Genomic DNA, 24,443 nt, shown 5'->3' on the forward strand with positions numbered 1-24,443 from the left:
CCTCCCTAGTACTCGTTATGTAACGAGCCCCTGATAGAGCTGTCAAACCCTGGTGCCAGCGGCTCCCTCTTCTATGTCACCAGCGACGATGAATTCATCATAAAAACTGTGATGCACAAGGAAGCTGAATTCCTCCAGAAGCTCCTTCCGGGCTACTACATGGTGGGTACTGCCCAGCACCTGGGGTTTGGGTTTGTGGTGGCAGATGTCTGTCCCAAGCCCTACACAGGGCACGTTGTCTGCCCGAGATTCTTGTGGCATGCCCGCCCTTTGCCAGTGACAAGCCAGTCCCAAAGCAAAAGCCCTACCAATTATTTACAAACAAGCAGTAAATTGGAACCAAAACCCAGCGCCTAGAGAGGAGTATAAACCAGGAGCTGCCTGCCTGCATATCTGCATTGAAAGATCCAGCTCCATAGATGAGGGCACTGGAATTCCCTTAGTTCAAAGAATTATGCTGCTACACCTGTCTGGTGCAGAGCTCCGTGCTACTTGTAGCACTGAAATGCTTGAGGGTTTCTATGGGGTTAAAGCCTGATGCGTGCTGTTCTTGGGAAACCCATGCAGTGTGAATGAGGAAGAAGCAGAGGAGGTTCATCCTGAGTTCTCTTAGAGCTGGGAAGTGGGGTTTGCATTCTCCTCTGTTGCTTTCAGCTCGCACTGCGTTGGGCAGCGTGCTGACAGGGAGGGCTCACTCCTGTGCCCAGCTAGGTGAGAGGAGATGAGTGTGAAATTCAGTGCAGCTGTTCTTCTGCTGTCTGTCAGAAGCTGTCAGGTCTGTCCTCCCATCACAGCGCGCAGAGATGTTCCGTTTCCTTCCCAAACTTTTCCCAAAGCTGAACAAGCAAATCACGTCTGTCATGTCATTCCTAATAACGCAGCTGCCTAAAAAAAGGACACGGTAGCTGAGCAGGATATCCGTGCTCTCTGCCCATCTGTGTGTTTTGTAAAGCGGCTCTCCAGAAGGAGGAGGAGGAAATTGATGTTGTTTTGTTTAAAATTAAAAAAAAAATAAAAAAAATACCATGTCCCTGGTTTATTCTGGGCTGGAGAACGGCTCTTGAATTCTGACACTTCTGAAGAGTTGAAGATAGCTGTTATTTTTAAACTTGAAGTTCCCACTTATTTGTGTTTTTTTCTTCCAGTTTGGTTTCCCTTTTTTAGCTGCTGTTGATGGGGAAAGCAGGGAATTTCCGGACTTGGTTATTTGCCCAGAGAGCTCTGAACATCCCATTCCCTGTACTCAAGGCCCAGTGGTATTTTCAGGTCCTAGAGCCACTGAAATGCAAGATTTTGTCAGAGGTGTACAGTAAGCTCTTATGTAAAGTTCAGAAAATCTCTAGGTGACGAATCCCTAGCCTGGCTGCCTCATTCATGCGCTCTGTGTTGGAACACAGTGGGAGTCCTGTTCCAAATGACCTTTCCTGGTGCTTTTTCCAACCCCACTGCAGAACCTGAACCAGAACCCACGGACGCTGCTGCCAAAGTTTTATGGACTGTACTGTGTGCAATCGGGGGGCAAAAATATCCGCGTGGTCGTGATGAACAACATTCTGCCTCGCGTGGTGAAGATGCACCTGAAGTTCGACCTGAAAGGCTCAACCTATAAACGCCGGGCATCCAAGAAGGAGAAAGAAAAGTCCAGCCCCACGTTCAAAGACCTGGACTTCATTCAAGACATGCCCGAGGGCCTGATGTTGGATGCAGACACCTTCAGTGCGTTGGTGAAGACGTTGCAGCGAGACTGTCTGGTAAGGAGGGGACGGTTCAGGGAGCGGGATAACAAAGCTTCGAGCGTGGGGAAGACTTGAACAACTGAGAATGTTGCTAATCTGCTAACCCCAAAGCAGGAGAAGTCCCCCTGCTGCTCTTTATCCTGAAAGCAAAGCAGTGGAGTTGAATCTTACAGCAGACTCAGAGAACTAAGACATCCTTTCACCCAGAGCATCAAACTGTGGCAGTCTTTCCAGTTATAGCTGGGCTCTTGGGACTAAATACATTTTCCTACGCAGTGTGCAACAGGTATTGATCATAAAATCAGAGTGGTTGGTTGGACAGGACCTTAAAGCCTATCCATCCCCAAGCCTGCCATGGGCTAGCTGCTCCCCGCCACGGCCTTGGACACTTCCAGGGATGGGGCACCCACAGCTCTGTGGGCAGCAGTGCCGGTGTTCTTGTTAGAGGCAACATGTTACTTGTGAGCCTTCAGCCCTTTGGGTTGTGAGATGGCCAAATTCTGCAGAATCCAGAGACGTTTACTGCTCAGAAACATTCAAGGTCTGACAAAACAGTTGTTAGCACGAATGTGGACGGGCTGTTCCATGCTTTGGGGTCTCGCTTTGTTTGGACTGCTGACCTGCCTTTTTATCTTTACTCTTAAATTCTGTACTAACTTGCAGGTGTTGGAAAGCTTTAAAATCATGGACTACAGCCTGCTGCTTGGCGTCCATAACATAGACCAGCAAGAACGGGAGCGGCAGTCCGAGGGAGCGCACAGCACGTCGGATGAGAAGCGTCCCGTGGGGCAAAAGGCACTTTACTCCACAGCCATGGAGTCCATCCAGGGTGGGGCTGCCCGGGGGGAGTCCATAGACACAGACGACACGTAGGTGAAAACCTGGGCCCCTCCTGCTGCTGGGGGGCAGAGTAAATCCCAAACTGAGGGCTGGAAGGGGGCAGCTCTGCTGGGGTTGTGGCACTGCTGCCTGAAGCCATCCCGGCACGGTCAGGTCAGCAAACAGCCACCTGCTGCGTAACGGATGGAGCAGTGCATCGGAGCCCGCCCCATCTGTGGTCCCTGGGGGCTGGGGGTTCCTCCTGGCTGTCCTGCTGGTCCCTGTGGACCAGGCTTGCTACCAGATCTGGAGTTTGCTGTGCTTGCCGCTGGCAGCCGCGCTCCGTGGAACCAACCGCTCCGGTTTCAGTGCAGGATCAGTCACAGAGGAGCCAGGAAATAATTTGGTGTTTCCATTCTTTCAAAAATCATCCTTAACTGTAGTGGCCTGCCTTATGCTTGCATGCTTCTGTTGTGTGCTGGTGCTGCTGCACCTTTGGCTTGATATTAGGGAATACCTTTGTCCTTACAGATCTGCTGCCCTATGTAGGCAGCTCATGCTGATTTGGTAACCAGTCCGGTCCTCAGAAAAAAATACCCCATAGCTAAGAAAAGTCCATATGCTGCTCTCTGGCCCCAGCGGAGCTGTTGTTGTACAACAACACAGCTGCTGTCCTGATACTTCATGTCTGGTGATCCAGGCAGGCAGCCCTTATGTGAGATGGGCCGGGTGGGTAGGTGGCTGCTGACAAAGGGACTGCACAGGTTTCATATTGTCTGACCATCATGTCAGAGCCCTCCTTCCAGTGCCATCACCAACCTTTCACAGTCCTGGGGCCTAACAGCTCTCCTTTTTAGGTCTGTACTCACTGTGGCCTTGTCTCACCTGCAGGATGGGAGGAATCCCGGCAGTGAATGGCAAAGGAGAGCGTCTCCTGCTACACGTAGGAATAATAGATATTCTTCAGTCGTACAGGTAGGTGCCTCTGCAGTCATCTGTCCTCGAAGTGTGCTCCATCTATTTTAGTACTGAAAGAAAGCAAGAAGATTTTCCTCTCCTGAAGTGTTTGATGGTGTGTAGGCAGGCTGCCTAAAGCTGTCTGATGTGCATTGTAGGCTCTGGATTTTTATCTTGTCCTTAGAACAGCTGGTGACACCGAGCTGTTTTCCTATGGTATGATGTGTTGTTCATAAGGAAATTCCCCATCGCTGTGCCTGGGATGGGCAGCACGTACCCAGGGAGGGAGGGTGAATTGCTGCCGGTCTTGCAGCCCTGCTCCTCCTTCCCTGGAGGGGATCCAGGCAGTCCTGGCCTGCCTGTTGGTGTGCTCTGCTGACCTCTTGGCTGGAGCAAGGCTGTGCTGCGGATGGAGCAGGCATCAGCAGCAAAGTGAGCCCTCCTGTGTGGGTTATGGAAGGTGGCTCTGACATGAAGTACATCCCTGAAGCCAAATCTTTGTTTTTCTCTTTGCTTCTTCCCCGAAATTAGGTTCATCAAGAAGCTGGAACATACCTGGAAGGCCCTTGTCCACGATGGGGTGAGTGCAGGAGGTGCCCTCAGCAGGCTACCTGCCTTGGCTTGTGCTACATGGTGCCAATTACCTCGCTATTTATAGTCCCTAAAGTGGTACAGTTGAAGCTGATGAAAGGAGTAGTTCTTGCCTCTTATGCCTCCACAGCGGTGTAGTACAACTTAATCCCAATCAGGTTTTCTTGCACACTCCACCTCCTCACATGCTTAGCTGTCATGCTACCAGCTCTCCTCCTCTGCTCCCATCTGTCATTTTCCTCCTCCCTGTGTTACCAGGAGCTGTATGCACAAGGCGTGTGCGTTCGTGTGTGTGTGTTGAGGAGCCTTGCCTTGGCTCTCTTTGGTGATTGACTGTGGTTCCACTCCAGTAAGCTATCTGCTAATAAATCCCTTGCAGTGTTTCCCTCCTCTCTAATCTCCAGCAGCAGCTAGGTGTGTATTTACAAAAGAGCAACCTCAAGATGTAGGAACTGTTTGTCAGCATTGCGTATCCAATCCTCCCTTAGAAAAGTAAGGCAGAGGAGACATGGAGATGCTAAGTCACAGTAGCACAGTGATGTCAGAAGCAGAGACACCAGCTCCATTTTACCTTTTAAAACAAAAAGTACAAAATGTTTGAAAAGCGTGGGGACCCTTGGCTGAATTTCGGTGTCCGTGTGATAAGCAGCTGTACCCAGGTGTGCTTTAAATGTCAGCCAGCAAAGCCAGGAAAAATTTCATATATGTAATCAGGTCAATATTTGAAAAATACAGAAAGTCTATAAAGGAATAAAATCACCAAAATCCATTATAAAATTACAGCAAGAGCGTAATCAAATGCAATCAAATCAAAGGCAGTGCTTCAGGCTTATTTATAGCATTAATCAGATCATTTCAGTTAAGCCTTTCCATTTTAAGGATCTATCAGTGCTAAATGCTGGAATAGAAAAGATTGCATCGGCTGTTTTAGAAATTCTGCCTTGAGGAGTAATTTTAAAATGAAACAATAGTTTCTTGCCTTTACAGGACACGGTGTCAGTACACAGACCCAGCTTCTATGCAGAGAGATTCTTCAAATTCATGACCAACACGGTGTTCCGAAAGAATTCCTGTGAGTACATAGTGTGTGAGCTGCTGCCCTTGTGACAGGGCAGAAACACAGCTTTATCCTTATCCTTATCTCGCTGCTTGTGTCCACACGGAGTATTTCTGGGCTGGATTCTGAGCAGTGGCACAAAGCTGCAGAGCCCTGGGGTTGTGGTGGCTTTCCGTGGCCAAACTCCTGTCCTGGAGCTCTCCAGGCAGTGTGAAGCGGGCAGGGCCACCTCTGCCTACGAAGGGAAAGGTTCCTTTGGTGTGACCTTTGTTGGTGATAATTCCCCCTTTCACTCTTCTCATCCAGCTCTAAAGTCATCTCCCTCAAAGAAAGGGCGTAGTGCCTTGCTGGCTGTCAAGACGCCTGGTCCAACAGCTGCGTTCTCAGCTAGCCAGCTCCCCTCTGAGAAGGACGAAACGCAGTACGACCTCCGCACAGCCAGGAGCTATCCCACCCTTGATGACGAAGGTAATGGCCTGGTTGGTGTCTGATGGCTGTGTGATCACCCTCTCTTTCCTAGTAGTGCTCCCCACTCTGCACCAAACACATGCCTTTCTTGTTGGGTAGCTCTTCGTTCCCCGTCTTGCAGTGTTTTGCAGGCATTAAACTTAACCAGGACGAGGGGAAGGTAAGAGTATATTGTTTTGTCGCAGTGCTAGCAGTTAGTGGATTGGGAAGCAACGCCTCTGCATCCCAGTCTGAATCCCTTCTTTGCAGCACTGTATGGTTCTGCAGTAAAAATGGTTGCTTGCGTCACTGCTGCAAGGCAGTCTCTGCCAACTGGCACCAGCAGTCATAGCCCAAATGCAATCAGAAGGTTGGGTTTTCCACCTGTAGAACAGTGGGACTGAGAACTGCACGTCTCCAACGTTTGAATGGGAATAAGGGGCAAGATCTTGCCATTGGGAAGAAAAAGATGAATGGATCTGGTTCTTTGCCTTTGCATCACTTCCATCTGGGCTGGATTTACAGATGAGTGGTGAAAGGCAGGCTTCTCGAGTGTGTAAGTGTTAGATTTCTACCCGTGCAAAGCAGAGAGCACTGGATTCATCTCCTAATTCACTTGGATATTTATCTCTGTCAAGCCAAGCCTTTAATCCAGCTTTGGTTAGCAGTGAGATGTCTTCCTTGGCATTGCATTTCCAGCACTGTCTATCTGTTGTGCTGGAAATGGTGCTTACTGGCTCTCTCTAGAGGATGCTTTGGGATAAGCTGTTGTTTTCGTGAACTCAGCTCAACTTCTCGCCTGTTTGTGCATTCACGTGGGGGAACAGCCTCACACAGGGCTGCAGCAGATAAGGGGCTAACGTTTGACCTGCTTATCTTTCTCCCTCCATCTCTCCTGCCCTGCGCCTCGGGCCAGCAGGCAGACCAGACCTGCTCCCCTGCACACCTCCTTCCTTTGAAGAAGCTACCACGGCCTCCATAGCCACAACGCTCTCTTCAACATCTCTCTCTGTTCCTGAGCGATCCCCTTCGGAGACATCAGAGCAGCCTAGGTACAGGTGAGGACAGCGCCCGTCCCCTGCTCACGCTGCTGTTCCTCTTTGTGCCGCAGCTCTCGGCAGGCTGCCCTGTGCTCTGGAATGCTAATGACCGATTTTAATTAAAACTCTCCTGGGAGCAAGCAGACACAGCTTTGATGGGATTAATTATTGCTGGGAGAAGTGTCAGCTGTTAAGTAGAACATCTCTCTCATGGGGTGGGGAGTTAGATTTGGGTGCAGCGTAGGATTTCTGTCTTCAATCCCTCCTCTAATTCTACTCTCCTGGTTTCTTTCTGCAGGAGACGCACGCACTCCTCAGGGCAGGATGGCAGGTGAGAAATGAGCCTCATCCTCTCAAGTGCTGTTCATGGGGACCTCGCATTTGTCCCACCTCACCTGTGCAAAGGCTTCTTTTCTTGGAGGGCTGAATGTGAATCTTAGCAGCCCCAAGATTTTGGGATGGTTCACTGCAGGATGGTGAGATTCTTCCTGCATCGAATGAAGCCCCTTTGCTTGCACAGAATTTTTGTTACAAGCAGATCTCCCAGTGCTTTGCAGAGAATCTTTAATTTACCCATTATTTGATGGGAAATAGGGCAACTCTATTTGGATTAGTTGTCCAGATTTAGCCACTCAGCTAGCTCTAGAATTAGGCAAAATCGTCCCTTACATCCTCCTCTGGATAAGCAAGCCTTAAAAGCTGGGAAGTTCCTCCCCTGTGCATCTGGATGCGGTGGACCTGAAAATGGGAGAGACTCTGATGCTGTGAGCATGCGCAGACCCCCAGCAAAGCAGCTTGGATGCTGCTTAGTGTTCTCAGAAACTTGGGAGTTGTTTTTCCTGCCTGTGGCAATAGGTGGCTCAGAGCCAAGGGCAAGGTGGGACAAAAATCCCTTCTGCATAAGAGTGTCCAGATTTAGAAGCTCTTATCGTGTAATTATCTCGCATACTTTTGCACCAGTAAAAATAACCCTGTTGCCTGTGTCAGCGGGACCTGAATGAGGACCTGGCTCGCTGCTGGCTGTGCCCTAGCTTTTTGGTACATCTTGTAAGTGTTGTAGTTAAAAGCTTTGAAATGCATCTCAGAAACTCACCCTCCTCACTCCCTGCAGTCAGTGTTTGGTGCTTCAGGGGAAGGCAAGGACGCTGAGAGATGGGAGTTTCCACCATCTCACAGGCATCTCCCCCTGTTCCTAGTTTTTACTGATTTGTTGAGCTTCAGACCACAATCCTTTTCCAGAGTATTTCTTAATGAATCTTGGTACGTTCCTGTTAATGGAAAGTGCAAGAGGCTGTTGGTTTGCAGCACCCATAGAAGTGGCAGGGAGCTGTGAAGCTCCTCACCTCCTGCCAAACCCACTGTCTGAAACCGCTGAAAATTAGAGATTAATGGAAATTAAACTCAAGCACCTGTGTCAAGACCCACTTGGCAAAATGCAGTGACTTCACCTGAATTACTCCAGGCTCCCTTGCTGTAGGATATGACTGCTCAGCTGAAAATAGGTCAGGTGAATTCGTGTCCTAGAAGTGGCTGCACAGGGAGCTTAGTGCCTTGGGCAGAGGTGGATTTCTGCCACAGCTGCAGCCACCCCATATCAGTGTGACCCTCTTTGCTTTTTTTTTTTTTTTTTTTTTTTGCCTAGTTTCTATATTTCTGGTGCTGGTGTCTGCATCCTTTCTAGGGGAACGTGGACCTGCATGCGTGTATACAAAAACAAAGCTACTGTAGCATCTCAGGGCATTTACATTCCTGAGCTGAAATGAAAAAGCCCTTCACCAATTTGCTCAAGCTTGAAACATGGCAGACCTCTGACTTCCCATATCTGCTGGAGAACTCCCTCTGGGTTTGGGAAATGCACCCCTCCAGCAGCACTGCCCCAGCAGCTGGATGGGAGCGGTGCTGCCTGCTCTGGGACGGAGCAGAGCCAGCCAGGGATGGAGCAGAGCTGGCCAGAACCACTTAGAGACACGGAGACTGTGCCCTTGGCTGGGCAAGCGCCAGCTTCGCCTTCCCAGGAGGACGATAGAGCCAGCCCTGCTAACACAAGCAATTACTTTAATAGCAAGAGGTATTAAATTGAAGACTGTCACAAACAGCTCCTGACTCGCAGATAAATAGGATGTTAGCCCCGGAGCGAACCTCAGTGCACCAGAGCCGCAGCAGAGGTCAGAGGCTTTGGCTCTTGCGAGGTTGATGGATAACGCTGGGATAGATCTGGGCACATGTTTTCCCCTGAGGCCAATTGTCCTTTTTCCTCCTGCATTCACGTTGACATTGCCCATCCTTTCTGCAGCGCTGGCTAATTAATCCCTTTCCTCTTGTCCTTTTTTCCCCAACTCCCTAGTGCTGAAAACCAAAATCTGATGGGGCTGACCCTTTTTCCTGGGAATTTTGGTTACCCAAAACCTCAGTCCCAGGAGGTTTGTCTGAGCCTTCCCACATTTCTTCTGTTTGCAGGTCACACGAGGAGGTGCGAGTTGAAGAGGAGCTTCAGCAGATCAGTGTAGAGCTGGAGCCCAAGTGTGACGTTGAGATCGTAGCTCCCGAAGAAGACGACAAGGAGTAAGTGCTTGGGAGCACTTGGCAGAGCCCTTCCCCACGCCCTTCGGTCTGTGGCAGCTCATGCTGACTTTGTAGGGCATCAGCTTCCCTGGGGAGATGGGTCCCCTCCCAGACCCGATCTTTCTGGATGTTAATGCAGAACATTAACGTCTCTGTAGTTCCTCTCTGATTAATCGCCCAGTCTTGCTTGCTTCCTCTTTCTGCTCTCACTGACCAGATGCTGTCATTTCTTCCCCCTTCCAGAGAAGCGGCTTCTTCAGCCTGTGCCATTGTAATGTCCACAGCTACAATAGAGGTGGAGACGGCCAGCCAGGCCTCCGAACCAGCCAGCCAGGCCTCGGATGAAGATGACGTGCCAGTCACAGACATATACTTTGTAAGATACCCTCTGCCTGGCCCCTTAGGGATGGAACGGGGATGTGTGGATGAGACTGTAATAATCTCTGTTACAGGCAGTGGGGTGTGTGGGGCAGTGTCTGCCCTACATCGTGCCAGGCACCTTCTCATCTTAGCACTGGGCAGGTTTTGAACGCAGAGAGTGGGAGTAACCCTTGGAGAACTCAGAACAGCATCTAGTGGGGCTGAAGCACGTGACGCCACTGCTGTGGATGTAGTTGTAGCTGTGCTGCTCTATTTGGAAGGACTGGTGCTGGAGGGCTTATCTAGGCCAGTGTGTTCACTCCTGGGACTAGCCAAGGTGAACGTGGGTGCTGCAGAGGCCACCCCAGCCAGGGCCCTGAGCACAGACACGCCGTGGTGGAGCAGAGGAGGTTGCGGTGGGGCTGACCTGGGGCTCTTGTGAACTCTGGCTTTTCCTCTCCCTGCAGGCAGTTGCATTAGGTGATGCAGTGGAAGTCTAGTACTGAGACAGGGAGTAAGTGAGGTGGTTGCTGTTGGCAGCAGAGTGCCGTGGAGCCTGGGGCTGTGTTCCTCAGCCAGCTTCCACAACGTCTGAGCAGCTTCTGCAGAATGGAGAGGAGTTTTTAGGAACGTGTGCCTGCTCTGTGGATTCCCAGAGTGGAGCTGAGGGTCTGACCCCTGGCAGCTCTCCCCCATGTCCTGGCACTGGAACCTTTCCATTAAAAGAGGTGCTCTGCTCCAACTTGCATGGCGATGGAGATGAGCTGTGCCCTGTGAGCTCCTTCAGGCTACCCTGAAAATGGCAACATTTGGCTCTCCCTCTGCTCGTGTGGCTCTGCTGCAGAGCTGCTCACTCGTTGCCGAGTCTTTTGGAGGCTCCTGGGAGCTGCAGAAGGAATCAATTTTACAAGCTTGTCTGTTTGGGTTTTTGTGCATGCTGTTCAAAATGCAAACAGCTCCCTCTAACACTGGCTGCTCTTTCTTTGCCTGTGGATGGCAGCTGTGTGCAGGCTGCCTGCAGATACTGCCTGTTCCACTGGCAAATGTCTCCTAGCAAGGGGCAGCTCCCTTCCTCCCTGTCCATGGGCACGTGGACTCCCCCCAACTTCCACGGGGCTCTTCTCTATCCAGAAGAAACCATTTGTGTGCAGTGTGTGCCCACAGAGAGCCCGACTGACTCATCAGCATTTCATACTCATCTGAGTCCTTGAGTTTTGCATTAAATGTGTGTTGTGTGCTGTGGAGTGTTTGTCACTGCTGGGATGAAGGGAAAAGCTGATCTGGGTTTCCCACTGGCAGTGGTGGCTTTTTTTGATTGATTGTTTTTTGGAAAGCCGCTGGAGCTCAAGCGAGGCTGCACCCGAGTGCAGCAGGGCTTGGCCCCCAGCTGCTCCTGCATGCACGCTGCCGGAGCGATGGTGGCTGGCAGGATGCTACGTGCAGAGGACGATTTGTCAAGTCCCAGGGGCCCATGGTCTGCTCTTTGAAATCAGCTTCCGAAAGAAGAGCACTTTATCCCCCTGCTCTCTCTGAGGGGAATAAAGGCGCAGAGATTTGCCAGGCACGGGCGCTCCTCCCACGCACGGCTTTCCTGCCCGCTGATCTGTTCAGGCCTGGACTTGTCCAACCCCTTGGTTGTTTTTTTTTTTTGCTTTCTCTTCCATCCTGTCTTTCACATCATCTTTCTGTTGTTTTTTTGTTTTTTGTTTTTTCCCCTCTGTTTCCTTTCTCACCTCACTTACCCTGGGGCCATCCAGTTCACAGATGGGAGGTACTGGATTTACTCTCCCCGCCAGCGCAGACTCCGAACCACCTCGCTTTCCTCCGGGACTGTAAGTGACCACGCTAGCACGTAGTGGAAAAGAGCTGCAGCTTTGAAACACTGGGGTCAGCAGCTCCATTGCTCAGGGATGCCATGGTTCTGTCCTCTGTGACCACTAGGAGCCAGCTCAGTAGAAACAGGGGACTCAGATCAAAGCTGTCCAAATCCGTCTCCCACAAGATCGCACAGAAGTGAAGACTCAGCCCTACTTCTCTGCAGGCTGAGGGCACAGCTTCTGGCTTGGTATCACCCAGCCCTTGGACAAACCTGCAGGCAGCAAATCCGTAAAGGTGGAGGCACTTGAGCATGTAGAGATGATGTTAGGCACAGCTCCCTTGGCCCAGGAAGCCAGACTGGGTTCCAGAGAGACCACCAAGATGTTTTGAAGATGCTATTAAGACAGTTTTGACCTTTCAGACCTGTGGCCAGTCCTCTCTCTGGTGGCAGCTGCTAAACCTGAAGGGGTTGAGAGTTACTGATGGGTTACAGGTGGTTTCTGCTCTCCAGCCCTTGCTGTTATCACCCGTGGGCTCCCTCCTCACCGCAGGTTTTTGGTGAGCAGTGAGAGTTTCACTTCCAAAAGATGCAGGGACACAGCTCAGTGCTGAGGGGCTGCATCCAGAGCCCTGGGTTTTGATGTTCGCCTTGGCTGGGTATCGGGAGAGCTGCTGTCTTCCTCAGATTGTAATAGCAGCACTGTCAGCCTTGGCACAAGCATTTGTGCTGCATGGTCTGAGTAGCACCTGCCTTGGAGCCAGGCTAGGGAGCAGAGGAGGCATCAGGCAGGGTGCATGGAGAAGCAGGGGCAGGAGCACACTCCTGAGCTTGGCTGCTGGGATGAGGAGAGGCAGCCCCAGCACCAGCAGGGTTAATGCTGAGCACCGGATGCTCCTTTTTTATCTCTCTGCTGGGTTTGCAGCTCCCTGCATGTATCTGGGCTCCCAAAAGGCTCTGAAAGAGGCTGGCTGGAGCATGTGGTTCAATTGGGATGGGTGAAAAACAGGATGTGCAGCAGGCTTTGCGCCACGCTGAGTGTTGCTGTGCCTCCTGAGCCCTGCAAAAAGCTCCAGGCAAGGTTTTCTCTTCCTTCCTTCCTGCCAGCGGTCTCTGCTTATGCAGCTGCAATTATTGGTGGGGTTCAGCACATGGAGCCCAGTGCTTCAAAGCTTTTCAAAGCTCCTCCAGCTTCTTGTAGTACCTTACACATTGTAGACACTTGGTTCCCAGGCTGGGAGCCCCCCCTCTAGTCTTCTTCCAAGCATCCCATTCCATTTCTCTTCCTCTGTAATCCTGGTCTGGGCCAAAGGGGGCATTTTTCCTCCCTCAGGCACAGGGGCACCTCTAGAACCAGTAGAACCACTTTGCAGTAGAAGTTTCCCCCTAGGAACCCACAGCCCTTAAGCCTGCATGGGCTTCTCTGCTGAGTTGGGGGCAGAAGAGTGTTTGTCCCACTGATGCCCAGAGCTGTGGTAACCAGCTCCCTTGACGCACATCCCCTTTCCCTTCATTTTTTCCAAGATCCAGTTGTGTTTTGCCTCCTGTGCTGTACCTGTTCCCATCACCCCACTGTCTCCAAAGACTCTCAGCGATAACTGACTGGTTCCTTTCTGTGGCCACCATCCACCATGATCCAACCCAGCCATCTGCTGCCTCACTTGGCCTGCAGGGAAGGGGGAAGGCACAGCAAACCAGGTCAGGTTCCGTTGTAAAAGCCCTCCTGGATACCCGAGGTGCCAGCTTGTAGCACACCAGGGACTCAGGAGGTGGGGTTGGGAGCTGGGAGTGGGTAGCAGGAACGAAGAGCTCCATCACTGCCCCTTGGTAAGTCACTTCCCGTGTCTCCTGGTTTCTCCGGGGTGATGCTGTGGCAGGGAGCTGAGAATTCCCTGGCACCCACAAAGCACTCACATCTGTCCCTGCAGTGGGGGAGGTTGTGCCATCCTCCCTGCGGCAGGGTGCAATGCCAGCTGCTGGTGGCAGGGAACAGGTAGGTACCAGGATGGAGACGGCTCTGCAGAGCCCCGGCACTGAGCCCAGTTCTCTCCTCCAGGCGTACAGCTGTTCTTACTGTATTGTTTCCTACTCTTTTATTTTCTCCTTTTATTTTTTCCTCTTCTCTCCTTTGCTCCCTGCTCTGCTGCTGCTCTCCTTGCATTCTCCCCGCCGTCTCTGGCCACTCTGGCAGCCGACAGACGAGAGGAGTTGGGTTTACTCCCCGCTCCACTATAGCGCTCAGCTCCACTCTGTCTCCGATGAGGAGAGCGATACAGTAAGTGTACGAGAAACACGTGCCGGGTGCCCGCTGCGTCACGGTCAGAGCGCGAGCTCCCTGCAAGCTGAGCTTGCAGAAGGAGCTGCTGTGGCCTCCACGCAGTTTGGGGCTCTTGCATGGCTGCGGCGGAGCCTTGGCGCAGCTCTGGCAGCAGGCGAGCTCTGCTGCACCAGCAGGGACCTGTTCAGCTCGACAGGAGTTGAGTGCAGGGAAAGCTTGGGGTCTGCAGGTCTCCAGGCGTGGCGGTGGTGCTGGAGGATGCAAAGCAAGCAGGCTTCCCTCCTCACACCCCTTTTGGTTCTGGGGATTTGGTGGGCTCAGACCCAACTGAATGCGGAGCGGATGCTCGGCTGTTGACTCTCTTTTCTCTGCCTCTTGCAGTAATCTCTATGCAGACACAGAAGCCCCAGAGAGCAGCGATTCCCTCTGCAGGTCGATGTGTTCCCTTTTCGTTGATGCAGCCGTTCCAGTGGGATGGGGAAGAGCTTGCTGACACCAGTATTGCTGCACTGCAGGATCCCGGGCACTGCGTTTCAGAACGGAGCAAAACTATAACCGTCTGTTTCTACTTCTCCCAGACGTGGGCAGCAAAGAAACCACCCACTCACCCACAGCTCCCAAGGGAGACATCCAGCTGGGTGTAGAGAATCCTGGGTAGTAACACAGTGTTTTCCAGACGTGCACTACCGTAGCTACCTATCCATGTGTAATACTGTGAACCTTTTTAATTTTTTAATCATGTATTTATTTCTTTTATCTTTGCACACAGAGACAGCACAAATGTGCTTTTTTAAACATTTAGTTTACTGCACTTTTTTTTTTTCTTTTTTTTTTTTTGGTTGGTTGGGTTTTGGTTGTTGGTTTTTTGGTTGTTGGTTTGTTTTTTTTTGTTTTGTTTTTTCGATTGTCATATATTTGTGCATCAGAAAGGAGCGTGAGACCTCACTGGAGAATTGGTAGGAGCACGTTGCTGGGGAGGGCAGGGACCAGAGTGGCTTCGCTCGAGGCAGCAGCGTGGTCTGACCTGCTGATGGAGTCAGGAGGTTTAAGGCCGGCCAGACTGCTGCAGTTTTGCTGAGTGACCTAAGGCGAGTCACTTAACCACTCTGTGCCTCGGTTCCCCCGTGCTATGGGTGTGCAGTTCCCACTTCCGTTCAAGCACTTACACCCTGGGATGAAAGGTGCTATGTACATGCAATGTATTAAAGGCCATTGAGTAGAATTGCTCCTATGTTACAGTAGTAGCCATGCCAATTCACTCGGATCCAAAAATCGCTAGTGACTCCTCTTGATCTGTAACACTGAGTGGGGGAAGCAAGCGATTCCTGGCGGCGCCGACGTGCTCACCTCGGCTCTCCTCCGGACGTCGCAATGGCTTCTGCCTTCACCTGCTGCTGTCACCTGCTGCTGTCACCTATCCCTCTGTGCTCGGAGCCAAACCATCGTAGCGGCTGCTGCCCGCTGGCAGGCATGGACAGATGAGGACTGGGCGCCTCCAGGGACCACCTCGTGGAGGGACAGTCCCCGCTCTGCCCGGACACCGCATCCCACTGGAGCCACTTAGGACCTCACTTGCTCACGGGTGTATCTGACCGAAGTTCCATGTCTGACTGAAGTTTTGGGGGTTGCTAAACGTTGGGTTCACGTGTCCCATCCGTACCTCAGGGCAACCGGGGAGGTGCACGCACGGCCACGTGCTGGAGGCAGGAACGTGGGCAGCACTGTGTGCACGGAGTCTGGGACAAGAAGCTGGGTGACTCAGGTGCTGTCAGGGATTGGGATGTCTGAGACACGGATAGTTTGCTCTTCGTGGGCTGCAGGCTTTAGCCAAGAGTTGGTGTCACTTGGCAGTGCTCGGGTTAGGCTCGTCCCTCTGTCAGCATCGTCTTGAACTCCGGCAATTCCATCCTCCTCTCACAGAGAGAAGTGAAGCCCTTTAGCCAAGAGGGAGCCAGGTCTTGTGTGCTTAGCAAGTCTCACTTGAGAGAGGGTCAAAATCTCTTTGTTCTCATTACAATCTTCAGCTGTCCTTAGGATTCGTTGTAGAGGCGTGTGGAGGGGGAACCCTCCTCCTGGGGGTTGGTCCCCTTCCGTCTGTCATCACAGCAGCACTCAGGAGTGGTTCATTGAGGTCCTAGAAGGTAAGGGACTGGTGGGAAGCTCTTCCCTCTGCGACACGATGACTTGAGTGAAGATCTGTGTGAATTACGGGACCCCCTACAAGTGTGGGACCCAAACTTCCACCCCACCCCTGCAGATGCTGAAGGCTGTACAGTGTGCTGCTCTCAGAGCGCAGGCTGGGGGTCTTGTAAGCTGCTGCCCTTAGATGTATTCATGTAGTTACCAAGTAATCTATCAGAAATCTTTTCAAGGCTCTCCCCTTTCCATCGCTACGTGACAGCTCATGGCATCCCTCCGTGACAGGCTGGGGAACAAACAGCTCCTGAGCCCCTCTGTCCTTGTGCCAGCCCTGGGGGGCTTGGGAGCAGAGGGGAGATGGGAGTAGTGCAATACCTACAGACTAACGTGCCTCTGGGCTGAGAGCAAGAGGCTTCAGAACGCCCCGAATCCGGCTCAGCCAAGCACCACCTGCCCTGGCACCTGGTGGGCTGGGCCAAGCAGGGCTTTCCAAGCTGCTTGTTACAGATAGTGTAAGCATCACTAAGAGCTGAGGTGGAGGCTGTGCTCCTTCCCTGCCTTTCAGGGGTCTCCAGAGCTCTGTGCAGGAAGCAGCTGAGCCCAACCTTCACTGAGCACTGGTGAATGGACTTTGCAGGCTGGAGTTTGTGTGGTTCCAGGAGATGTGGGAAGCCCAGGTCACTTCTCACAGCACGTTCATTCCGAGCATTGTCCTTCAGGTGTCGGGGCTTTGTGAGATGATCCGGGTGTGTGCAAACCCCTATTGTTGGGGATGAGCTGTGCGGAGGGGAAGAGCCGCTCTGCCAACATGGGGAGCAGGAGGAGCCTTCCCTGGGGGAGACCCCGATCCCACCCAGCCACAGCCCTGCACCAGGCCCTGTGTCTGTGCTGGGGAGCAGCGTGTAACGAATGTATGCTACTGGGGGGGGGAGGAGGGGGCCGAAATGCGATGCAACCGGGGCTGTTGTCACGGCTCTCTTCTTTTTTGGGGGGTGACGACGTCATGAGCTCTTTTTTTTTTTCTTTTCCTCGTTGGTTGTTTGGGGTTCTTTTGTTGTTGTTGTTGTTCCCTCTTTGGGGAAACTTTTTCTCTTTTTTTTTTTTTTTTTTCTTTTTGTTCCGGAGAATTGTACGTTTGTGCGATGTGTCCTCGGCTCTGTGATAAAGCATTCTCTATGTGCTGTACACACAGCGCCGTGTCAGCGCCTTCCTGCCCACCCGCCCTGCGCTGCCTTGATGGCGTGGAAAAAAAAAAAAAAAAGGGAAAAAAAAAAAAAAAAAGAACGAAAACAACCGCCCAGCGTCGGCCCGCCCCCAGCCCGCCTCCCGCCCGCACCCAGGCGGGCACCGCGCGGCCTGACAGCCGGGGGGCCCCGGGCGGCGGTGCTATGGGGTCGGGGTCGCGGAGCCGGGACCGGAGGGACCGGGAGCGGGACCGGGAGCGCTCCGGCAGTGAGGGGAAGCGGCGGCGGAGCCGGAGCCGGAGCAGGGGACGGCGGAGGGAGGCGAGCTCGGGGTGAGCGGGGAGCGGAGCGGGCCTGGGGGGAACCGGGCCTCAGGCGGGCCGGGTGCGGAGCTGGGGCCTGGCGGGTGGGAACCGGGAACGGCCGGGCCTTGTCCTGAGGGAGGCGGGGAGTGGGGCCTGGTGCGGCTGGGCCTGGTGGGGAACAGGGCCCCGTGCGGCCTTGTGGGTGAGCTGGGCCTTGTGGAGAGCCGGGCCCGGTACAAGCCTTGTAGGGGAAGCGGGCCTTGAGGGGAGCCAGGCCCCGTGCGGCCTTGTGGGGAACCGGGCCCTGCGAGAGGGAGCAGGCCTCGGCCTGGCAGAACTGGGCCCTGTGCGGCTGGGCATTGTGGGGGAAACTGGGCCTTGCGTTGGGGACTGTGCCGTGACTGCTGGGCCTCGGGCAGGCAGGGAGCCGGGCCCTGTGTTTGGGAGCAGGCCTCCTGGAGCCTGGCGTGGGAGCTGGGCCTTGATGTGGCTGGACCTTGTCCCTGGAACTGGGGCTTGGTAGGCACAGGTCACTGTAGGAGGAAACAGGCCTCGGCCTGCCAGAACTGGGCCTGGTGCAATTGGTCACTGTAGAGGAGACTGGGCCTTAAGTTGGGAACTGGGGCTGTATGGCTGGGCCATGCTGGGAGGGGCCTTATCCTGGGGCAGGCAGGGGGCTGCACCCTGTGTTTGGGAGCAGGCCTCATGGAGCCTGGGGTGCGAGCTGGACCCCACTGCATCTGGGCCTCCTTGCAGGTAGACCTGGGCCCCAAGCTGGGCTCAGCCCTAGCAGCTCCCCCCCCCCCCCAGTTGGCCTCACACAGTGCTGAGGGGCTCAGTTGGGTCAAGCCAGTCCTAGCACCTGGGTGGGATGAAGGTACCCAGCGAGACCCAGTGCCTCCCTGGTGGCTGGGATGCTGCCACACTGCTGTCACACGCCATCACAGAACCCCTCGGGAGGGCTCAGCCTTGCCATTCACCATGGATGTGCCATGGGTGTGCACAGTAACACAGGAGCTTGGAGCGTGCTGTGTGTAATATGAACACAGCTCGCTGTGTTGTGGGAATGGGGTGAGGTGTAGGCAGTGAGTGCTGAGCTGAACGCTCTGCTCTTGGTTCTTGCTGCAGCTCAGAACAGGTCGTGCCATTCTGTGCTTCGCTCCTGAAGTGCTTCTTTGACACAGAGCCCAAAATCACCAACCAAAATGTGAATTTCCCCCCCTAGTTCTGACTCCGATGATGAAAGACAGAAATGGAAGAAGAAAAGCAAAAGCAGGGACCAGCACCATAAAAGCCAAAGGAAACACCGCTCACGGTCCCGGGGTCGTTCCTCCGACTCAAGTGCAGAGCGAGAGCGAGACAGAAGGCGAGCGCGGAGCAGGGACAGGCGGAGGAGGAGGGCCAGCTCCAAGTCCTCTGTGTCCTCAGTCAGCTCATCCTCCCCATCACGCTCCCGGGGCCAGGAGGAGTCGGGGCAGCAGCTGAGCCTTCAGGAGCGCTTGAAGTTGAAGGAGGAGAAGAAGAAGCAGGCTGCACTCATGAAGGCCTTGGAGACACCTGAGGAGAAACGAGCCCGCCGGCTAGCCAAGAAGGAGGCCAAGGAGAGGAAGAAGCGAGAGAAGATGGGGTGGGGGGAGGAGTACATGGGCTACACCAACACAGACAATCCCTTTGGGGACAACAATCTGCTGGGCACCTTCATCTGGAGCAAGGTGAGCGCTCCATCCACACCTGGTTGTCATAAGGGACTGCTCTGCGTGACAGCTTGGAGGGCACCATGGTCCTGGGGCTGATGCAGGATGGGACCACAGGGTGGGGCATCAGAAGGGCCCTTTTCTTCAGGTGGGAACCTCTGAAATGCTAAAGGAGCCACGTGAGAGCAAAGCTCTCCTGTAGGATATCAGCTGGGTGTTCCTGTAAAGCTCTGTGGGGTTTTGTCTCTTTTCTCTTAAAGAGAAACATGTACAGTTGGATTTAGGATGAGGAGTCAGGTCATGGTGCAGGAGAGGCTCCTAGGGAGTGTTCAGTGCTCACATTGCTGCTTGCCAGGTGGGGTGGACTCTGGGTGAGCCCAGGTTTTGCTGAGGGGCTGCAGTAGTAGTGTTTGAGGGAGCTGGGGATCTCTGACAGGTTGAGAGCTTGCTGGAGGAGCAGATGTGGGTAGATGCAATGTTTGCTGCCCTGTGAGAGGCTGAAGAAGGTTGCTTGGTTTCATGGCTTGTCTCCTCTGCTTCAGGCACTGGAGAAGAAGGGGATCAGCCACCTGGATGAGAAGGACCTGAAGGAGAGGAACAAGCGAATCCAGGAGGACAATCGCCTGGAGCTGCAGAAGGTGGGACCAGGTGGCCTTCTCTTCCTCCCACTGACACAGGGACCCATGGACAGCCCACTTTTCCCAGCTGCTCCCAGCCCTAGCTGGAAGTTCCCTTGTTTTTTCTGGGGGAGCCTGCAGGATGTGAGTGCCGCAGCGTGCTCACTTCTGTTCTAGGGTGAGACTTTCTCCTTGGGGCTGAATCCAGCTCAGGATGTGCTGACAAGTGCCAAGTCACTGCACTGAGGCACTTGGTTGTACTCAATGTCCCCTGTCCTCCCCTACAACTCGGGGGATGTGTATGTACTCCCCCTGCCAGCCCTGTCCTCCAAAGTGCTGGCAGGTACTCTGGGGAGCCTTGGGGTGAATTCAGCTGCTGAGGGGGCTCACTGAGCGCAGTGATGGCTCTGTCCTCGAGTGGGAGCCCTGCGGGAGGCCCAGCAGCCTCACATCTCACTCTGCCCCTGAGCAGGTGAAGCAGCTGCGCCTGGAGCGAGAGCGGGAGAAGGCGATGCGTGAGCAGGAGCTGGAGATGCTGCAGCGGGAGAAAGAGGCAGAACACTTCAAAACCTGGGAGGAGCAGGAGGACAACTTCCACCTGCAGCAGGCCAAGCTGCGGTGGGTGGGCAGTTCTGCGGGGACAGGCCAGTGGGGAGCAGGGGATGGCAGGTACCGCTCACTGCCTCTCTGTTCTCACCCAGGTCTAAGATCCGGATTCGGGATGGAAGGGCAAAACCCATTGACCTTCTGGCCAAATACATCAGTGCAGAGGATGACGACCTGGCTGTGGAGATGCACGAGCCTTACACCTTCCTGAACGGCCTGACTGTCTCCGACATGGAGGATCTGGTGGAGGACATCCAGGTACCAGGGCTGTCTGCAGGGCGGCAGCTCAGGGCTCCCCTCCCCACGCTTTGAAGCATCAGCGGGTGCCTGAAGTCCTGGTGGTTCCCTGCCTGCAGGTTTACATGGAGCTGGAGCAAGGCAAGAACGTGGATTTCTGGAGAGACATGACCATCATCACAGAGGATGAGATAGCCAAGCTCCGCAAACTGGAGGCCTCTGGGAAAGGAGGGCCAGGTAAGCATGAGGCTGGAGCCTGGTGTGGGTGTTGATGGGAGTGTGTACAACAGGTAAAACATGGCACGGGGCCTGTCGCAGGCCCACAGGTTTGCAGGGGTTTGCACATTGCTCCTGGGATGGATGGAGGCTGTGGATGCGACAGCTGTTTGGTGCAGCCCGGGAGTGCCTGGGTGCAGGAGCGCTCGGAGGCAGGCCAGTAGCCCTTTCCCACCTGTTCAGGGGAGCGGCGGGACGGCGTCAACGCCTCTGTCAGCTCGGACGTGCAGTCCGTGTTCAAGGGGAAGACCTACAACCAGCTGCAGGTGCTGTACCAGGGCATCGAGAGCAAGATCCGGGCGGGAGGACCCAACCTGGACATCGGGTACTGGGAGAGCCTGCTGCAGCAGCTGAAGGCCTACATGGCTCGGGCCAGGTGAGAGCAGGGCCCGTCCCCTGGCTGGGGGCGTGGAAGGGCTCGGCAGCGGGTGTCGCAGCCGTGGTGTGCTGGCTGTGAGCTGAGCGCTCGCCTCCCCTCGCAGGCTGCGGGAGCGGCACCAGGACGTGCTGCGCCAGAAGCTGTACAAGCTGAAGCAGGAGCAGGGTGTGGAGAGCGAACCGCTCTTCCCCATCATCAAGCGGGAGCCGGTGTCCCCCAGCGACAGGTACGCAGCCCTTTCCTCAGGGAGCGCGGTCGTCCAGGCGTGCCCTGTGGGCACGCTCCCATCCGTCCCCAGACCTCAGGGAAGCACGGCTACCATCTCCATCCCAGTTCTTTTCTCTCTTCCCTGCAGACTGGACGCAGAAGAGAGCATCGTGGTACAGCCGGGGCCATCCTCAGAGCCGGAGGCTGAGCAGGACGTGGAGGTCAAAGAAGAAGCGGAGGGGGAAGCCGTGCTGATGGAGGAGGACCTGATCCAGCAGAGCCTGGACGACTACGACGCGGGGAAGTACAGCCCCCGGCTGCTGGGCACCAACGAGCTGCCCTTCGATGCCCACGTGCTGGAGGCGGAGGAGGACGCGCATCGGCTGCTGCTGCTGCGCCAGCAGCTCCAGGTCACAGGTAGGAGGACCCTGCTGGGCACAGGGGGACACGAGCACTCTGGGTTGCAGGGCTGGAGGGAGTGCCGGCCCTTGGGCGAGCAAGAGCCGGGGCTGGAGCACACAGAGAGGTCTGCTGGGCAGTGAGCAGGACACGGCTCAGACTGCCGCTGTCCACATGAGTACCTGGGTCAGATCCTTCCCGCTCCCAGCTGCGTCATCGAGCTGCTCGGGCTGCAAACAAGTGGGAAGGAAGGCAACTTTGGATGACTTTCCCAGCGCAGCATCCACCAGGCAGCACTCACGTCGCAGTGTCCAGCTCTGCTCCCCCAGCCCAGCCCCTCCTGCCCCTTCCCTCCGCACCGGGCTGACGCTGCAGGGCCGTCCCTCACCTCTCCTCCCCGCAGGCAACGCCACCGAGAGCGCCGACGACATCTTCTTCCGGAAGGCCAAGGAGGGCATGGGCGCGGACGAGGCGCAGTTCAGCGTGGAGATGCCGCTGACGGGCAAGGCGTACCTCTGGGCCGACAAGTACCGGCCCCGCAAGCCACGCTTCTTCAACCGGGTGCACACGGGCTTCGAGTGGAACAAATACAACCAGACCCACTACGACTTCGACAACCCCCCGCCCAAAATCGTGCAGGGCTACAAGTTCAACATCTTCTACCCCGACCTCATCGACAAGCGCTCGACGCCCGAGTACTTCCTGGAGGCCTGCCAGGACAACAAGGACTTCGCCATCCTGCGCTTCCACGCCGGGCCGCCCTACGAGGACATCGCCTTCAAGATCGTCAACCGGGAGTGGGAGTATTCCCACCGCCACGGCTTCCGCTGCCAGTTTGCCAACGGCATCTTCCAGCTCTGGTTCCACTTCAAGCGGTACCGCTACCGCAGGTGAGGAGGGGGCTCATCCCGCGGCCGTGCCCCTGCCTGGCCCCTGGACTCCAGCAGCCTCTTGCAGACTGTTCTCCTTTCCCTCCTCGCGTTTATCCCGAGGGACTCTGAGACTTCGGCACAAATAAATAGGGGTTGTTTTACACCGCCTTGCAGGCGCCCGTTGCCTCTTCCCAGTGCTCGTGCCGGCCCTCTCCGGCCGCGCCGTTCCCAGTGGGTGCTGCACCCTTTGCTCCGCGGTCGTGTCCCTTTGTCCGCTGTCCCGCTGCCGCCGCCGGGACCCCTGCCCCGGCCTGGGAGCGCTGCCACCTCCCTCGGGGCCCGGCTGTGGGAGGAAGGAGCCGTTCTGTGGCGCAGGGCGTCAGCCTCGGGGCGGGGGGGGGAGGAGAGGGGTGTGAGATGTGACCACGACATCTCCTTACAGGGCAAAATCCGCTTTCTGTGGCCGCGGTCCCTCCCCCCGTCACTGGGCGCTGCTCGCTGCCCGGCTCAGGGCTGGTCGTGCTCCCCAGCGCCCGCTGGGTGCTGGCACGGGGGGGAGGGCGGCACGGGGCGGGGGGGGCACGGCCTGACCTTGCCCCGTCCTGTGCTGAAGGATGGGGGAGGAGATGCCGGGAGATCAAGCAGCCTCCAGGAAACCTCGGCCATGAACTGCTGCTGCGGGGCGCTGCTTCCTCCCCCCGGAGCTCGCAGCATCCTGCCTCCCCGCTCCCCCCACGCCGCTGTCCCCCGCCCCCGGGGCTTCTCAGCCATGGGGCCGCCCCATAGCTCACCCCCTCCTGCTGCTCGGGGCTCTGCTGACAGGATCCGGCCCGGGGGGAAGCGGAGCTCAGAAGCCTCCCACGGCCACGTGCCCCCGTCTGCCCCACGGGTGGGGGCACAGGGGGGTGGGGGCACGGCCACCCTCCCCGCCCCACGCGTTTCCCATCCCTCCAGACATCGCCAGCCGGGTCCCCCGGCCTCTCCTTCCTGCGCTATTTAAAGCCGTGGAGCGGCCGCTGCCGGGGGGGGTGAGATCCTGAGGCCGGCGCAGGAAGCGCATGGAGGCCGCGGCGGAGATGAGTTGGGAGAAAAAGGGAGAAAAAAGGGAAAAAAAAAAAAAAAAGCAGCAGCACAACCCTCTGCGTTCCACGGTGCGCGGATCCCCCCGCGCTCACCCCGCGGCGGGGCCAAGATTCCCAGGGGTCCCCGCTCCGCGTCCCCGTGGTGGCACGTGTCCCGCGGGCTGGCGGCTGGCTGAGCATCAGTCGGGGCGAGGGAAACAGCCCCGGGAGCGTCACACCGCGTCCCCCCGCTGCAGCTCCGTGGGACTCCCCCACCCTGCGCCCACATCCTCTGCACCTGGGGGGGGGAGGGGACCACGCTTCGGTGACATCCGCCGCAGCCCCAGGGTACGGGCTCGGGGTGGGCGCGAGGGGCGTCCTCAGGGAGCGGCTGCGGCGCTGAGAGCTGCGCTCCCGACGGGGGGGGGAAGGGGGGTGGTCGTGGGGGTGGTCGCGTCCCCGTGCGCCGCGCACAGCGGTGGCTTCGGGGCGGCGCGGTGACCCCGCCTGCAGCGCCCGGCTCCGCTGCTGCGCCCCAGCGCGGTGCCCGCGGAGGGGGGTGCGGGGCCGTGGGGGGCCGTGGGGTGGTGCGGCCGAGGGGTGAGGGCCAACCCCCCTCCAGACGCAGGAATCCGGCTCGGGTAAACAAGTGAGTAACCCGGATAAGAGCGGCCCCGCTAAATATAGCCGGGTACGGCGGGCACGGCGCGCCCCACTGCCGCTCCACTGCGCTGCGGGAGCGGGCACAGGTGAGCAGCGCCCACGCGAGTCCCACTCCACGCGCGTCCCCGTGCCACCCGCGGG

General features: G+C 55.8%; 3 protein-coding genes across 3 annotated transcripts in view; all 3 read left to right on the forward strand.

The window, feature by feature from the left end:
• The window catches only part of PIP5K1C (phosphatidylinositol-4-phosphate 5-kinase type 1 gamma), a gene marked incomplete in the record, with an annotated part of 28,191 nt that extends 17,378 nt beyond the window's left edge, over positions 1-10,813 (forward strand). The window contains 12 exon segments of the mRNA XM_021378602.1: positions 10-162; positions 1,452-1,751; positions 2,400-2,605; positions 3,447-3,530; positions 4,044-4,092; positions 5,091-5,175; positions 5,467-5,628; positions 6,524-6,665; positions 6,946-6,978; positions 9,105-9,209; positions 9,453-9,585; positions 10,037-10,813. Of these exon segments, the coding sequence (XP_021234277.1) occupies positions 10-162; positions 1,452-1,751; positions 2,400-2,605; positions 3,447-3,530; positions 4,044-4,092; positions 5,091-5,175; positions 5,467-5,628; positions 6,524-6,665; positions 6,946-6,978; positions 9,105-9,209; positions 9,453-9,585; positions 10,037-10,069 (1,485 nt within the window).
• Positions 17,105-22,746, forward strand: CACTIN (cactin, spliceosome C complex subunit). Its single transcript, XM_021378601.1, has 10 exons — positions 17,105-17,318; positions 18,517-19,003; positions 19,528-19,623; positions 20,075-20,220; positions 20,304-20,466; positions 20,565-20,682; positions 20,905-21,097; positions 21,204-21,326; positions 21,456-21,724; positions 22,110-22,746. Exons 1-10 carry the CDS (start codon positions 17,191-17,193, stop codon positions 22,598-22,600), a joined length of 2,214 nt encoding a protein of 737 aa, XP_021234276.1. The 5' UTR covers positions 17,105-17,190; the 3' UTR covers positions 22,601-22,746.
• TBXA2R (thromboxane A2 receptor) overlaps positions 24,054-24,443 on the forward strand; it is a 5,573-nt gene continuing 5,183 nt past the window's right edge. Inside the window, exon 1 of the mRNA XM_021378614.1 lies at positions 24,054-24,388. The gene's annotated coding sequence lies outside the window, so the exon portion shown is untranslated. The remainder of the gene's footprint in view (positions 24,389-24,443) is intronic.

Source organism: Numida meleagris, chromosome 27, assembly GCF_002078875.1.
Source record: "Numida meleagris isolate 19003 breed g44 Domestic line chromosome 27, NumMel1.0, whole genome shotgun sequence".
Lineage (NCBI taxonomy): Eukaryota > Metazoa > Chordata > Aves > Galliformes > Numididae > Numida > Numida meleagris.

What these genes read in the sequence shown, in the direction of transcription:
- CACTIN (XM_021378601.1), top strand. Translation starts at nt 17,191, where the DNA reads ATGGGGTCGGGGTCGCGGAGCCGGGACCGGAGGGACCGGGAGCGGGAC. An exon ending in CTGCAGCAGGCCAAGCTGCG is followed by an intron (nt 20,221 to 20,303) that starts GTGGGTGGGCAG and finishes GTTCTCACCCAG; the next exon opens with GTCTAAGATCCGGATTCGGG. An exon ending in GCCTACATGGCTCGGGCCAG is followed by an intron (nt 21,098 to 21,203) that starts GTGAGAGCAGGG and finishes CTCCCCTCGCAG; the next exon opens with GCTGCGGGAGCGGCACCAGG.